The 17,492-nt window shown below is 37.8% G+C and overlaps 1 protein-coding gene across 4 annotated transcripts; it reads left to right on the forward strand.

Annotated features, from left to right (window-relative positions):
• LOC104838399 (chromosome unknown open reading frame, human C9orf72) lies at positions 1 to 16,859 on the forward strand. 4 transcript variants are annotated; one of them, XM_010578122.1, is made up of 11 exons: positions 1 to 17; positions 1,326 to 1,811; positions 4,872 to 4,931; positions 5,837 to 5,932; positions 6,597 to 6,661; positions 8,792 to 8,864; positions 12,741 to 12,857; positions 13,549 to 13,784; positions 14,291 to 14,348; positions 14,873 to 14,982; positions 15,064 to 16,859. In XM_010578122.1, exons 2-11 carry the CDS (start codon positions 1,350 to 1,352, stop codon positions 15,248 to 15,250), a joined length of 1,464 nt encoding a protein of 487 aa, XP_010576424.1. In that variant the 5' UTR covers positions 1 to 17; positions 1,326 to 1,349; the 3' UTR covers positions 15,251 to 16,859. The 4 variants fall into 4 exon arrangements, with proteins under 4 accessions (XP_010576424.1, XP_010576427.1, XP_010576428.1 ...); XM_010578124.1 differs by lacking the exon at positions 1 to 17 and adding an exon at positions 54 to 147; XM_010578125.1 differs by lacking the exon at positions 4,872 to 4,931.
• The last annotated feature ends 633 nt before the right edge of the window (positions 16,860 to 17,492 follow it).

The following is a 17,492-nucleotide window of genomic DNA, read 5'->3' on the forward strand; positions in this document are numbered from 1 at the left end:
CGGCGGCTGGTGCGGAGGTGAGGCGGGCGCGGGGCCGGGGCGGGAGTTTTCCGTCCCGGGGGCTGTCGTCGTCGTCTCCGTGTCCTGTTTGCGGAGGGAAGGAGCTGGGCCCCCTCGCAGCTCGACCCCCAGCCGCCTCCCCGAGAGGTGGGTCCTTTCCGAAGTTCGGAGCAGAGCTGGAGGGTGTGAAAGGGGCCTGATCCAGGCTGGGAGCGCGGTGTTCCTGCCGGCGGGCGGGCGGGCGGCCGTCGTGTGCCGCGGCTGGCTTTCCTGGAAAGGCGGCGGTGAGAGGGAGTCTCTCGTCAGCCCGTGAGCGTAAGGGAGCAGGGGTGGCTGACGCGCTCTTTCGTCTTCCCTGAAAACTATGAAGTCACATGTAGAGCCTCAGACGGCCTCGGCTTCCCCGCTGCCCTCCGGGCTGGCCAGCGGCTGGCAGGGGACGGCCCGGGGGTTCGCCGGCCTTGAGAAGGAGCCGGAGAAGGGTGCTTTACCCTCCCGCTGTGAGGAAATGCATCTGGACGATCTTACTAGGGACGCTGACGAGATAAAAAAAAAAAGTTCAGATACATGGAACGGAACGGTGCCAGAGGCCTGGCGAGTTACAGCTGTGTCAGTGAGGTGGCTGTTACTGCTCCTTAGGTACTCCAGGGGTGTCCCCTCTGGAGTGCTGCAGGCAGAGAGGAAAGGAAGGCTCGGTTCTGGTCATGTGAGGTTTTGTCGAGATCAGTGTGTTTTAGCTTTTAGAGTTTTCCATCCTGGGTTGAATTTGTCGGTAAAACTTATTTAATGTGTTCCTGTGACTGTAGCGTAACTTTTAGGGAAGGTGGAACTTCCTGTTATCTTCTGCAGCCCCATGAAAATGGGGAAGCTCTATCAAAATGGGTAAGTTGCTAGGGAAAATGTTTAAGGATTTGTGTGTACGCGGACACAAATGTCTATGTGTCTACGAAGAATTTTCCATCAATAGATTCTACCAAGTGCTAAACATTCATCTTGTATCGCAACACCCTGCATGTCGCCGTGATGTAAAGGATATGTATAGCATTTGTCAGTTTTCTTACACAAGTTGAATGTTGTGCAGGCTCATCATACTTGCGTAGTGAGTAAAGGGTATTTGAGGTCTGACTGACTAAAGTTTGTAAAGCGTACCACTTCATTATGTGGAAGGTATGCGTATATGCTTCCTTCTTGAATGAAGTCTGCAGTGAAATCTCAGGTGTAGAAGTCAGGTTGTCTCTTGAAGTCTTATTTGGAAACAAAAGAAGATGAGATAATAATGAGCGCAGCTCTGATCTTGTTTTTTTCTATGAAAACTTTTTTTTTAGGTAACGTAAGCATTTCAGTTATACATGAGAGAGGAAGCAGGCATGTCAGCTCTTTGTCCACCACCATCTCCTGCAGTTGCTAAAACAGAGATCTCTTTGAATGGCGAGTCACCTCTACTAGCTGCCACTTTTGCTTACTGGGACAATATTCTTGGCCCCCGAGTGCGGCATATCTGGGCCCCAAAGACAGAACAGGTACTTCTCAGTGATGGTGAAATAACTTTTCTTGCTAACCACACCCTGAATGGAGAAATACTTCGGAATGCAGAAAGCGGTGCAATAGATGTGAAGTTCTTCGTCTTGGCAGAAAAAAGGGTAATCATTGTGTCATTAATCTTTGATGGAAACTGGAATGGAGACAGAAGCACATATGGACTATCAATTATACTTCCACAAAGTGAACTTGGCTTCTACCTGCCACTTCACAGAGTATGCGTGGATAGGTTAACACATATTATAAGGAAAGGAAGAATATGGATGCATAAGGTAAGTTTATTGTTCATTACTAAAAACAGTTGTCCAGGTTATCTTGAGCAAAAGCAAGAATTAAGATTCTGTGACACTAGTTATGTAGCAATTCATACACAAAAGCTCAGAGGACGTCGACCTCTAAAAGTATACAATTTTGAAGGTTAAAAGTTATCAATATGTCAGCAAATTCAAGGCTGGGGTTTTTAGCCACATGATTTATCCTGGTAATATTATATAACCTATACCAGGCTATCTCGGTGAAACAGGTATCCTGTACAGATCTTAATCTCTGTGAATTTGATATAAATTTTCGCTTTTAAGTGTGTTAATTAGTGTATTTAAACTAGGTAGAATTGTAAATTTACTGTGTTTCAAATCATTGTTTTCACTGTTGAGTTCCAGAAGAGGGAACTGATGCAATTAATGTTGTCATTGTTATTGCAGTGTTATTTTTCAAAAAAAGGGTATCAACAAACAGTTTGGCAGGTGTTAAATTGTGTAAAACTAGTGGGAGAACCACGAAAATACATCTCCTTTAGTCCAGGTATTTCTGCTTTTGAAATTCAAAAAGGAAAACATGCTAGATTTTTCTTAAGAATTGCAACTCTTACCTTTGGATACATTATGGATAATTCCTTATGAAGTGAAAATTGTTATGTATTTTTGTTTAAAATAAATAACATTCTAACAAGAAAAATTAAAATCTCTGTCGTCTTCATGGAGTACAAGTTGTCTTAGAGCAGTAGATTGCATGTCAGCTGTAATGTGTATGGTGATGCATGTTTGATAAAGTTTTTGTTCCTCTTCTGTTTTGAGACTTCTAGTCAACATACTTTAGACTTCCTTTTTGAGTGCTCTTATCTGAACTAATTAAGATTCCAGAAATAATAAGCTGATGCTAATTTTTGTGGTGGTGTTTCCTTTTTGGTACACAAACAAACTCCATTGATTTTTGCTGTATTGCCTGATGATGGCTGGCAGTGTTTTCTGTCACATTGGGTCTTCATACTTCTGGGGTTTATTTTTCAGGGGAAGGATAGGACATGAAGTTTATTACTAATATAGTAGACACAAATATGTCATTCCTGACCTAGTCTTCTAAAAGCCTGCTGGATGTTAGTGCTTTTGACGTAAGTGATGCTATGTCATGTTCTTGTTTACATTCCTTCTCTGTCGTTTAGTGTCCTTCGTAGTGACTTTTAATGTGAGTGGTCAAATAAGAATTGTCCATCTTCCTTAGCTATAGTAGGTCTTCTATCTTTTTGGACATCGATCCATATCAGTAAGTTTTCACAGTAGAAATAACAGTCAAGTGGCATTGAGAATGACAAAAAAAAATGTTTTCTACTAGTTTCCTCAGAAATCAGTCATTAAGTTCTTCATTCTTTTTCAGATGTTCTTGAAGCAGATAGGTCAGCTGGGTTAGCTGAGACAGTGATACATTCTGAAATAAACTTTTATTGTCTGTTTTTGTTTTTTGGTTTTTTTTTTTTCTGGAGGAAGATCAAAGTTTCCTGCATATATCTGCAGTTCTGCAGCCATACCTAGAAGAGAGAAAACTGCTTTGAAAATGTAGATTAAACTTTAGGCATGAGCTGTAGAATGATAATACTGAATTAAAACAGGCTCATTTTGTAGTTTGCGTTTTGAGGCAGTTCAGCAACTATGGCTACAACAGAACAAAAAAATGTTGAAGTCATATCTGAAAGGAACTGTGTATCTGTTCTGGAATTTCTAATGGTTGTGGTTATCAGCTCTCATGAGTTCTGTGTAGAGCCAGACAACAGTTCCAGCTAGACTGTAGAAGAAGAAACGTCACCTGAAGGACTAGGAGAAACATGGAACAGTGTCAGACTGGCAAAGAAAGACAAGCAACTCCAAGCAAGTCATCTATATGGGATTAGAATCCCCGTTTATCTGCTTCAATTTTATGTTACAGATGTTTGTCTAATAATTTTGAGCAGTTATATTTCTAAAAAGAAGTGGCTCACACCATCTGTTCAGCCTTATCTTCATGAAGACTGACTTCTTTTAAAGCAAGGGATCGTCATTGTCAAGGATGTCTTATTTCACTGACGCTGAACTCAAGGATGGAGTTGCCCCAAAGGAATCTGCCTCATTCCAGTATTCTTTTTCACAGATGCTTCTTTTAAATGGTTAGACAAGTTTTATTACTGTTTTAGGGCAAGTTACTGTAGCTTCTTCCCTATTCATCTGCTCAAAAAAAGTCATGTAAACTCTTTTCCCACTTGAAGTTGATCAACTTTGAGTAGTTCAGTCACAGGAAACTAATGAGTAATCAATAAAAATGCAGTAACCTGCCAGCATCGAGCAAAAGATACCATTAGTTCTCACAGCATCTTCCATTTTGGGGGTATTATATTGATTGTTCCAGTGATTAATGCCAAATTCTTTTTGTGAATAATAACTTGATTCCGTTGTAAGTTGCAGTTTGAATCCAGTTTGCTACTCAGATGCTGATGAGTCTGTTTTGATAACTTTGTCCAGTCTCTTGTACATTGTCTTTTGTGTATTTTGAGGTTTCATGTCTCCTGTACTTGGTTAAAAAACAATGTTTTGAAGACTTGTCAGTGTCTCAAGATGTGGAAAAAAAAGTCTTGTTTTTCCTACCCTCCCCAAACAAAAAAATTTTCTCATTCTGAAGATCTCTCTTTTCTCTTGCTGCATCAGGATCCATCAGTCTGTATCCATTTGAAAATAAAAATCCATACCTAAAGTGGAATTCTGCACTTTAATCTGATAATTTGGCATTTTCTTGATCTGTAATGAAGAAACTTAATGTTTTGTCATTGTCATCACACCCTCCCTTTCTTGCTACTCATGGCCAAGCATGTGAGAGGTTTGGTGGGGGGCAAAGCAGGGCATGTTGGTCTGTTTAAAATGACATCACTTCCCGCTAATGTCAACTCTGTAAAAGAAAAAAGACTTGAACATCGAAATTTGAATCTAAGAAGCGTGACTCCGCAGGGAAGAAACTGTACCATTTGACTGTTGTGTGCATACATATATAAACAAATACCAGAGCGTTTATATTTAACTGCTTCTCTTGCTCAGGAGAGGCAAGAACATTTCCAGAAGATTGTGTTGGAAGGCACGGAGAGAATGGAGGATCAGGTAAGGGCCATCTGGTTGATGTGTATGGCACACCATCACAAAAGTATTTGACTGCATCTGGTGACTGTAGAAGTTGGTGCTGCTTCTTATTTTTGGGATCCAGGAAGATACTTTGGAGTGGCTGATGACCTGCCATGCACAGGAGGCAAAGTTTCTGAAGATAGGATGATGGAAGCTGTGAACAAGTTGAAGGACAATATATTTCATCACTTTATGGGTAAAACAGAAATCTATGAAGAATATTACCTTTCAGAAAAGGAAAGTCACTTGAACTTGAAGCTCTGTAAAGGTAGTAGCTTCCATAGATTCATGCTCGCCTCCTATCAAGGATGGTTTTTCACTAGGTCGTTACCTTTTCAAGTTACAGAGACATACGGAGTCTGTCATGTTGGAATGTGGTTGGAGACCTAACGGATAAGACTGTGCAAAGAATTTGATTTCTGAAACTGTAAATATGAAATTGTCGCTTCGGTTTCTTGTGATAGATAAATCAGATAAGTAATTTTGTGTGTTATTAACTAATATGCCTGTGTTTGGTTTCCTGTCATTGTTAAAACATCAGATTTGAATCTAAAATGCTTAACAGTAATTGCACATAATATGGTATGATCAAATTATGTCACTCCAAATACTTGTCTAGGCCAATCAAACTGACTGTGAAAATTAGCACTGGACCCTGGAAATACATTTTAGACATGATGTTGAGAAGCAATATGTATGTTTCCAATTCATAATTATTGATGAGCAAAGCCCAAGAAGTCTATGCATCAATTTCCACTCATACCACACTTCCAAACAATAGGAAGTTAAAGGTGTTTTGCATGCAATATTGCAAGTTCATGTTAGTAGTAACTTCTAATACTGCACAATGTGCTTTTACTTCAAGCATTTTATTTACTGTGCAGGGCCAGAGCATCATTCCAATGCTGACCGGAGAAGTCATTCCTGTAATGGAACTCCTTTCATCTATGAAATCACACAGTGTTCCAGAAGAAATAGATGTAAGTCCTTGCGTTCTTTGCATTCTGAATAAAATAGTGGCTTTGGCACTCTGGTTTGGTACTCCCTTTGGCGGACAAAACCCCACAGTTGTCATAAATTCTTGTACACCCCAGTTGTTTCACATCAAGTTCTCCTAAGTGGTGTCGGTAATGGTTTAACATAACTGTTGTAGTTTGGTAAATATAACAGTAGTAACAGTGGTTTTTATGGTCAGCACTTAGCAAAATTGACTGCGTAGGATGATACTGTTTTTAAGAGTGGAGTGGAAAGGCTATTTGATGCGTAGCAAAATGAATGGAGAGGTAAATGGTTTTAATGTTGATACTTGTTTCAGTGTGGTTTAGACTTCTCAAGGAGGAAGTAGAAGTGATCTCTCATGCACTGATTTAAAGTATTTTGGACAAGGTTATAGAAAAAAGCCATGAAAGGAATCTGACTTATGACTGGTGAAGAACGTTTAATAATCGAGTAACTTTCTCATTTTCAAAATGCTTTGGCTAAAGTTAGAAGGTCTTTTTAAGGTTGTGCTTTTTTGGACAGTCTTACAACTTAGTTTAAATAGTTCCCAAACAGTTCCCACCTATCATTAAAACCAAAAATCAATTAATTGGAATGTGTTGCAGAAGGTTGTCTAACCTTCCTTTATATTTACTTGCATTTCAGATAAGTGACACGGTACTAAATGATGATGACATCGGGGATAGTTGCCATGAAGGCTTTCTTCTCAAGTAAGAATTTCAGTTTTGATTTATGCTGCAGTAAAACAGTTTAAACTTGTGTGTGTATATGTATGTATATATCTATCTATCTATCTTTATGTGCATGTGAACATGTATTAGATTAGTTTTCTTCATAGGAGATGGGAGGATGATATGTATGTGGCTTTTTGAAATTTTTGTCTACAAAATGTGGCAGAAGTTGCTGTCATTTTAGAAGAATGGCTCTGAGCTGATAGCTGCATCTCTATAGACTGTATTGTCACAGAGTCATTTTCTTGATAATAGAATTTCCATCAAATATAATTTTTCTTTGATAATTATGTTTAACTTTATGAGGATATAACTCTTAAGTCTTACATTTTTATGAAATGCGAAAAAAAATGGGTTGTGGTTACTGCCCAAACTATGAATAAGAGTCAGTAATGGTATGGCATATAGAAAGGTTATTATTAAATTGTGTATTTCTCTTTTTTCACCCTGTTTTTAATGTGGAAGTGGAAGTAGTGGCACGTGAGAGCATCTTGGTCTCTTCCTGTGGGAAAGCATATTTCATAGATTTTAATTGATGTTCCATTACCTTTCAGAACATCTCTGGTGTAACCGCATTCGTTTATGTAGTGCCTAGTGCCATCTATTAATACAGCGTCACATATGCTTTCAGTACTACAGAAATTCATGTGCTAAATTAACTAATTCTTCACAATAATGTAGTATTTAGTTCCACAGAGAATTTGGGAAATAATGAAGTGACTGTTACGGAGTGTATTATTGTAAACAACTAGAGCCATTGATCCTACAATGATGAGCTATTCTTATAACAGATGGAGATTTATTGGGCAGGTAGTAGCCGGTAGGGTGTCAGGTTAATCTCTTGTGCTGCTGCTTCTCCCTGGAAATTTTGCCCGGAAAAGAATAATGTGGCCATTCGTGTGAAGGGTCCAAATGTCTGCTTTTTAGCTTATCTGCAAAGCTTATTAGCTCATCTAGGTTCAGATTTCAAGTCTTAAATATAATGTTGTATGGATTTATACATGTCATTGAAGAAAAATTGGATTGAACTAAGTTAACTGCCATATTAACAATACCAATCTCTAAAATAAGTAGTTATGCTTTCTTAGTAACTTCTAAATGAAATTAAACATCTATTTCTGCCCCAAAGAAAGAACTCATAGGTATTCAGATTACCTTAAATTTAACTCTTAGAATGTACTGGATAAGAGAAATAGTAGCAGGTCACTATAAAGTCCACCTGTAGGATTTCAGAGTCTGAGTGTAGCTATTATAGTCCTTATCAATTAGAGGTGTTTATTAGAACTGGTTAATCACATACAATGCATCCTTCAGTAAGACAGTATAAATGTACTTTTGTATATTCACAGGTATTGGAGAAATTTTTTAATACTACCTAGACTATCTAGGGTATCTAGACTTTTTGAAGCTGTCAGCCACGTGCTAGTTTGAGAAAGTACAGGGGGAAAGGGAGGATGAGGATAAGAAACCTCAACAGAAGTTTCTTGAGGACAAGTTGAGTTGTCAAGGTTAGTCCAGCTATATTTACTGCAGCCTCCAAGCTTAAGGGAGACTAAATCAGATCTGTGTGCTGTTGGCAACTCACAAGACAAGATCACTCAACTTCAAGCATGCCTGTGTATGTTTTGAGGGACTCAAGCTTGTGACATGCTCTTGCCCATGTAGTTAGCAAGAGTAGAACAGTTTACCTGCCAGGTCTCCCAAAACGGGTTTCTGACCCACGGTTTCAGAAAACTGGGACAACCATGGAATAGGTCTTCTGTATAGATGCTTTTGCATCCTTCATTATTAGTATGTCTTCTGTTACTTTAGATGAGTTATTTTATACAGGTTCTGTAATACAGTTAGATAGTAGCAATAGACAGTTTTTGTTTGCTCTGTAACTGGTGTTTGGAGATATTGAGTGACAGTCTTTTTATTCATCAAAATGAAAACGTAGATACTATTGAACTTTTGGATTTCAGCAGTAACCTACACAGCTGTGTGAGGCCCTATGGGTATGGGCCTATATTTATACTAGAAGCACTTCATTTTTCTTATGAAGATGATAATTGTTTTATTTGAAAAGTCTGATTAAATGTATTAACCTATGTTTCTTTTTATTTGCAGTGCAATTAGTTCACACCTGCAGACCTGTGGTTGTTCTGTCGTTGTAGGAAGCAGCGCAGAAAAAGTTAATAAGGTAATGCACTTTCTAATAAACCAAATTTAAATGCTGTTAGGAGTGTTAGTGTGTTATTTGGAACAAGGTTTATCTATAAACATGCTTGAGGTTGAAGAAGGACAGAATACTGTTGTCTGGTTATCTTACTTCATCTGATTCATCTAGCAGTTGATAATTCTGCCTGAAAATTGCCTTATCAGTTATATTCTGGCAACTATAAGAAAACCAATGTATTTAATTTAATTGATACTCTATATAACAAGTGAATTAGTCTGAGCTTTTTGTTAGCTACAATACACAAATTGAAGAGGTCTGAACTGACTTGCTCAGTTCAGCTATGTCAGTGGGTATTTTCCATGTATTCTTAAGAAATTAGTATCTGCATAATTTTTCTTAACGCTGGGGAATAAATGTACTTCTGCATCATGAACTGCTCATGTTTTGTGGAACCTCAAAGCTGCTGAGCCTGTAGTCACACACACAAACATGTTGAAACAGGCAAGCTTATCAGGACTTCAAACCATTCCAGCAATTCCAGTATATTTTTTCATCATAGCTGTATTTGTGTTGACTTCATCTTCAGTCTGTTTAAAACTTAATTGGTAAGTAAGTGTACAGTTCAGCTGGTAGATCTTAAATTAGGTTTGACTCATTGTCCTGGTTTCAGCTGGGATAGAGTTGTCTTTCTAGTAGCTGGTATAGTCCTGTGGTTTTGAGTTAGATATGAGAAGAATGTTGATAACACACTGATGTTTTCAGTTGTTGCTAAGTAATGTTTAGTCTAAAGTCAAGGATATTTCAGCTTCTGATGCCCAGCCAGCAAGAAGGCCAGAGGGGCACAAGAATTTGGGAGGGAACACAGCCAGGGCAGCTGACCCAAACTGGCCAATGGGGTATTCCATACCATGTGACGTCATGCCCAGTATATAAACTGAGGGAAGGGGCGGGGCCGGGATCACCGCTCAGGGACTAACTGGGCATCAGTCGGCGGGTGGTGAGCAATTGCATTGTGCATCATTTGTATATTCCAATACTTTTATTATTACTATTGTCACTTTATTAGTGTTAGCATTATTAGTTTCTTCTTTTCTGTTCTATTAAACCATTCTTATCTCAACCTAGGAGTTTAACTTCGTTTTCTGATTTTCTCCCCCATCCCCCGGGGGGGGGGAGGGCGGGAAGCGGGAAGTGAGCGGCTGCGTGGTGCTTAGTTGCTGGCTGGGGTTAAACCATGGCACTCATCTTTCCAGAAGAACCAGAAAGAGGCAAAGTCCAGATCTAAACCCCTGAAAACATGTCCTCTAAAAAGAAAACACTCAGTGTGTCATACTGGCTGGAGCACATCAGGGATGATGTTTAGGAGCTTTCAGGTCTAGAAAAAATAAGCAGCATTAGCTGTACCTCTTAAAAGGGAAGAGTGTATACATAATTATGGTCTATTTGGGAGGAAAAAAAGGTCACTCTTGGAAGCTATCATTTCAGAACAAGAAAATAATTACATTTTTGTGTCAGACTTTTTTTTTCCCATGCTGTTAGTAACTCTCTTGTAGCTTATTACGAAATATTTAATTTGAACCAGTATGAAACTATCACCTGCCCTGCTTTTCCTCTAATGTTTTAGTGTAAATGGAGCGTTTCTTGATGCTTATTTTAAACTTACCCAGTATGTGAGGGAAAAATTCAAATGAGGATGTTTTCCTTATTCAGAATTGTCCAAGTACTTTTTTTGTATACAGCTTTTTGATTTTACCAAAATGCTAGTTTCAGATAAACTGAAGGCAGCTCCTGGAAGAGATGCACTTGTGTTTGCTGTCCATTGAAATATTTCTTAAGCGTATTTCCTTTTAGTGTACTGCAATGCATCAGCATTTTGTTTAGAGAGATTTCCCTTTGACTTGCATTTAGTTAGGGTGTTACTCCATCCCTTCTAATAAAAAAACTGAAGTTAATTTTCAGTTAGGATATTCAGAGATAAATCATGAAGGAAATGTTTTCTTTGAGAGTAGATGTATTTCACTAAATCAATTGCCTCTCTACGTTCACAGCTGTGTCCTTTTAATAAACCTCTTTGATTCAGAATATCCCTCCAACTGGGAATGAAAAGAAAGGTTTCATAAAAGTGCAATCCTAGAGCCTTCAGGTATTAGGCACCACCACACTTAATGACTATACCAATACTGCTGTGAGGGTAAGGTTCTGTGTAGTTATGTAGCATTACAAGTTTTCAATTCACACTGGGGCCTCTGGGCCATACAATAACAATAGTCCCATGTCCTGAGACCATGACAAAGGTCCTACAGTGGTACCTGTGGAGAAAAAGTATATTCAGAAAACTTCATTTTGTGATAAGGAATGGTTTTGTATATTGGGCTTTTCTGTCTGATTATGTTTTTAATTGTGATGTGCTAATTATTGAGCTCTGGTTTATTTTGTAAGACTGAAACCTTCCTTTGAGGAAAAATCCATTTTAATTCTCAAAGTTGATGCCCTTTTTGATTATATGTATGTATGTATCTGTGTGTATTGCTTCAGCGTGAAATAAAAATTAAGACCAGTGGTCCTGCTGAGAATATTATATATTAATTGTAGACTATAAATATTATGTATTTTATAGTGTGTAGGGCTTCTTGCTGCAGTGTAATATAATAGTCTTTTTAAAAATTCAAGGCGCCTTTAGTAAACCTGTGTTTTGAAATAAGCACTTCATGATGCTTTATAAAAATTGAGGGGGGTGGGGTGCATGTATTGGCAGTGATGGTAAAGCACCTCTGATGAAATAGACAGTAAATGCTGATACTGAAAAATAATCACAAGCAACAGGGGAACCAGAGAGAAGAAAATTCTCAGTTCTTAGCTGAAATCAGCTAACCACAGTTAATAGGTATTGTTTCAGGGATGTAAGATTTGCACATGTTTGAGTTAGCATGATAGAGGAAATGTTAAAGGCTTAAGCGGTTATAAAAAGCTTATAGTTCATAAAATAATTAACTAAAAGGCTTTAAGGTCTAAATGGTTATGAGTATGTAAAATAATATATTGATAAGCTAGACACTATAGGAAAAAAAACAATCTAGAAAAATGTGAGTCTCAAGATACATCTGGGGTAAATTTCATAAATTCTACACAGGTTCTTATCAGCAGTGTGCTCTTTGTGTCACAGTGCAACTGTTCTGAAGTAATTGCTTTCTTTATGGCATACTTTAGCTTTCCTTAAAGTAAAAAAACCACCTGTTGCATCTTGCTGAAGTGGCAAAAAGCATTAGTGAGAAACTAGGTTGTCATTGTTAGGTACTGCACAAACACATTGTGCAAGGATAGAGCCTTCTCAAACACCTTTACAGACACAGGTAGGACTCCACAGGTTAAGACTGAAACGTTAGCAGAATGCATGATTACTTGTAGCTGTAGTAGCACAGGAGTTTGAAAATGGATAATGAAGTACCTTTGTTGCTCTTAAGGGAGAGTTTGAGGAAATTACTGAGGAAATAAGCATGGATACTTATTTAGGAAATCGACTGTGCCTGAATGAATAAAGTAAGAGGCTTAAAAGGCTAGGAAAGTAATCACAGTAATTCATGTTTATGTAATAGGAAGAGGCAATAGAAGGAAAAAGTGATTTGTTCTATGTAGTTGGCTAAAAAACAAACTTTGCCAAAAAGTGTTGGATTTTTTTCTTTATTTGACAAGAAGTTGGAGTAATATGGCTTACAGCTTAATAATTGAAGTACGTCACTGTTCTGTGACCTTGGTAAAGTTTTGGCTTTTCTAATAAGCATGGTGAACTTCTTTGTTCATAATTTGAAATGCCTAATATATTCTAATCAGAAATTCCATTTGAAGATCAGTTCATTCCTTACATTTTCATGTTTTTCAAAACTGTTCTTTTTAATGCAGATTGTGAGAACGTTGTGTCTGTTTCTTACGCCGTCAGAGCGGAAGTGTTCCAGACTCTGTAGAAATGAGTCTTCTTTCAAATACGAGTCAGGACTTTTTGTTCAAGGCTTACTCAAAGTAAGTAAGCTTAGGGTAGTTCTATTCTTCTGTAGTTTAAGAACATTCTTTGATGTGTGTATGCGTGTGCATATAATATGCACACGCATACACATACATAGATGTTCAAAGAAATATGTGATCTTCCCTTGATTCCTTTCTGGCACTATCACTTTCCTTGTAACTATTTGCATGTTAAAATTCCAAGCCAGTCTTTTCTCTAACACATCTACTTCTTGAGTATTGTTCCTGTACTTTGAGGTACAATAATAATATTCTTTTGCCTACTTGGGGCTAGAATCCCAAAAGGCATTAAATTTTTGTGTTGTACCAAAACCAAAAAAAAACCCAGTCCATCCATCCTACAGTTTCCAAGTATTTTGAATAGAAAAATAATGCTTTTTGCTCTAGCAAGCAGTCTAAACTTACCAGATAAATATAATACTGTAGTGTTAATGGGCTCATGAAGCAGATGATGCAATACTGTAATATACAGGTTACCTCAGTACCTGTTTTCACAATTATATTAAGGGAAACATCCAGTATGAGGGACTTTTTACTGGGCTACAACCACCAGTTCTCTCAAACAAAACGTGTCTAAACAAATGAGATTTAAAATTTAGGCATGATGCTTTAATACTGTTTTGTTCCAGTATAGCTTTGTTTTTTTTAAAAAAGTAACTAGAAGAATAATTTTTTTTCACTAAAACAGGATGCAACAGGAAGCTTTGTGTTGCCTTTCCGTCAAGTAATGTATGCCCCATATCCTACTACACATATAGACGTAGATGTCAATACAGTGAAGCAGATGCCCCCTTGTCATGAACACATCTATAACCAACGACGATACATGAGATCCGAGCTGACAGCATTTTGGAGAGCTAATTCAGATGAAGAAATGTCTCAAGATCATATTATCCACACAGATGAGAGTTTCACGCCTGATTTGTATGTACTTCTCTGTCACATCTCTCAGAAGTTACTTGATTTGGGACAAGAGAGTAAAGTAGTACAAAGTGTACTTTCTAATAAAGTACATGAGTTTTTTTGTTTTTAATAAGCTTCTTCAGCTCCAGTACTTGCATTTGTTTTGGAGGAATTTACCAGTTCCATCAGTAGTTTCATTGCATTAAATATTACTGAAACTCATTTTCAGTGATACATCTGACCATGTTATCTTAATTTTGTTGCCTGTTTTAAATAGGTGTATAACAGACCTAGGTGTATTTGACAGGGCCCAATGGCTTTCCTGGGTTTAGTTAATAACATCTGAAAGTTTAGCTTTAAAATTCTGGATTAGCTTTAAAAATAGCAGGATTATAAATCACTAAAATTTTGAATTCACTTTTAATTTCTGCCAGATTGTAAACAGTAATGCTGTTGCTGTGCACAGCTGCTGGACAGTTAGTGTCTAAGGCATTACCTCACATGTTTGTTTGCTTTCTTTTCTATAGAAATGTGTTTCAAGATATCCTGCATCGAGATACATTAGTAAAAGCCTTCCTGGATCAGGTAATTGTTGCTTTTTCAGAAAGAACAAGAACTAAAGTTCAGTGCTTTGAGCCCTAGTAACAGATAATTTAACATGAAGATAATTTGTTGGCTTGGTAGCTCTTTTTCATACTAGTGCTATGATTCTTCTCTGCATAACTAGAGAGAAAAATACTTGTGTTATTTGTAGCATAATACTGAAATTCCTTACGTATGAAAAACAATGCACATTTTCTGTTGCTGTGCAAGTGTCTACAGTTACGTATTGAGAAAGCTACCTGATGGAGATTAATTTCATATCATTTTAAAAAGGAAAATAATACTTTATCCAAACAGAATTGTAAAACAGCTTAATTTATTGCATCTAAGCAGTTAGAAAACTAAGAAAGAATGTTGCGTATATCTACAAATATGCTGTTAATATGCCTGCTTTGCTATAATTAAGGATATGTATGTGTGTATGCAATGTTTCTTTATATTCCACATTCTTAAAATGATACTTGAATTTCCATGTCTACTTAATTTTTTGGTATAATTTTTAATAGATCTTCCATCTGAAGCCTGGCTTGTCTCTAAGGAGTACTTTCCTTGCACAATTTCTACTAGTCCTTCACAGAAAAGCCTTAACTTTAATAAAATACGTAGAGGATGACACGTAAGTGAACAGATAATAGAAAGCAGGTGTTGAGAAACTTCCTCTGTTCTTTTTTACAACACCTTTTTTATTTTCTTACAGGCAAAAAGGAAAAAAACCGTTTAAGTCTCTTCGTAGTTTAAAGGTAGATCTTGACTTAGCAGCAGAGGGCGATCTTAACATAATAATGGCTTTGGCTGAGAAGATTAAACCAGGTCTACATTCCTTTATCTTTGGGAAGCCGTTCTACACTAGTGTACAAGAACGTGATGTGCTCATGACATTTTAAAGTTCTCCACCACTGACGTGTAGTATTGCAGTCTTGCATGGTACGAAAAGTAATCTGCTAGTGTGACCACCACGCTTGTGACAATCATTGACTTGACTGAGGATGGAGCATTAGGAGCACAGTGACACTACAGTCTGTCTGAAGCAGGAGGGGATCTTGTTAGAGGCAATATCAGCTTAACTAGACAAGTATGATTTTAATGAATCCATCTCTTATGTGTGTTTTAACAATAAATGTTACCAGAGTTTCCCTTGCCATATAGGCTTAGTAGATAAATTTGAAAAAGTTTTGGTGTATGATAAAGGGAAGCATTTTAGTTTTCTTTCCCGAGAGACTTCCTTAAGGTGCGTGTCAGTTTTTCCCAGTTCTGCTGTGTCAGTATATTTAGTGTTTCCACAGAAAACAATACATATGTCCTCTCTAATCATGGAGTAATCATGGAGGTTGCAGAATAGGGGCCCTCCAGGCATTTCAAAGAGGTTTTAAAAGTGTTTGTTCTTATGTATGTGGTACAAATCTGAAATATGTCTTCCCTCATCTCCCTTTTTAACACTACTGTCTCCTCCATTTAGAGCATTAAAAGCGTTTGGGATTTTTAATATACTACAAATTGCTATTCTTGTGTGCAAACTGTTGACAATGAGCAGCTTAAATAGCAGCACTCTGCTTGTGGGAACTGGGTTATTATTTAAGCAGCTTTCTGCATGCAAGTGCCAACCAGGATACTCTGTCACAGATTGTTGGGCCATCCCGCAGTGAAGTGTTCAATGATCCAGCATAATTGAGCTCTTTCAAAACACAAAGCAGAAAACTTGTGTCATTCAGCAGCAGTTGTCAGTCTTTCTGTCTGTAAACTGCTGCTGTTTTTTCCATTGTCAGTTAGAATAAGGTTCAGATTAAAGTATTAGACCTTCCCAAAGAACACAATGGTGATAGCCAAACTAAAAGATAAAACAGTATTTTTTTTTTGCATTGCCATTAATATATTTAGTAATCCTTAATTCAGAGGTGAGCACAGCTATGCACTAATGTGATTAGCATTTTCCTAAGTGAATTCTAGTGAATAATCTTGCCCATCTTCTTAGTTCATCTTAGCACATCTCCAACTTTGCTTTGCTTGAAAATAAAAACACGTTTTCTATTTGTATGCCTCAACCTTTCCTTCTCAGTAGCATATAGAGCAGTGTGGTGTCAGGTTATCCACACCCATTTTTTTGAGTTCTGATGCACGGTTGGTGTGTGTTATATTTAAATCAGTGGTACATCTGTACTGCATGTTGTTGTATTTCTTTTCTTTTTGGACAAACACAGGAATATATTTGTATTGTGTTAGCATAACCTCATAACTCAATATTCATGGTGAAAGAGCTGCACTTGTGATTGAAGAAGCCACGGTTGCTTTATTGCTAAAATTGTCCTTGGCAAACAGGTTTCTGTTTTCAAGATAGCTTTTTAGTGTCTCTTTCATGCAGCGAGGCATTGGAAGTTAACAAAAGTTAGATTCACAGCTTCTCCTGAAATGTGCAATACTCAGATTTTAAAAGGAATACTGTCCTTTTTTATTTAGATGTCCAGAATTCCTTACGCTTCCTGAAAGACAAGGATTCACAATTAATTTGGGGCTGTTTAGTCTAGAAAAGAGGAGGCTGAGGGGAGACCCTATCCCTCTCTACAACTACCTGAAAGGGGGTTGTAGTGAGGTGGGTGCTGGTCTCTTCTGTCAGGTGGCTGGAGATAGGACAAGAGGAAATGGCCTCAAGCTGAGGCAAGGGAGATTTAGGTTAGATATTAGGAAAAATTTTTTTACTGAGAGGGTGGTCAAACATTGGAATGGGCTGCACAGGGAAGTGGTTGAGTCACCATCCCTGGAGATATTCAGAAAGCGAGTGGACAGGGTACTTCAGGACATGGTTTAGTGGGCATCGTTGATGGTTGGACTCGATGATCTTGAAGGTCTTTTCCAACCTAAATAATTCTATGATTCTAAATATTTAGTGCTTCTGAAAGACATGGAATTGAGCCCCACAGCACACCATTTTTGGAATGAACATCATCAGCATTACCTGGTTGAATATGTAATTACATTTTGTGGAGCCATTTTTTTGCTGCACATGCATGTAGGACTCTTGCAATGAGCTCAGTGCTTCGCGAAAAGAACTTGTCAGAATTATGCTGACATACGTTACTTGCGCTGAGATTCTTTTGTCTTCCTACCATTATTGATCCATTAGAAAAGAGCCTG

This window comes from Haliaeetus leucocephalus, unplaced genomic scaffold, assembly GCF_000737465.1.
Source record: "Haliaeetus leucocephalus isolate CR32 unplaced genomic scaffold, Haliaeetus_leucocephalus-4.0 Scaffold605, whole genome shotgun sequence".
In the NCBI taxonomy this organism is placed as follows: Eukaryota; Metazoa; Chordata; class Aves; order Accipitriformes; family Accipitridae; genus Haliaeetus; species Haliaeetus leucocephalus.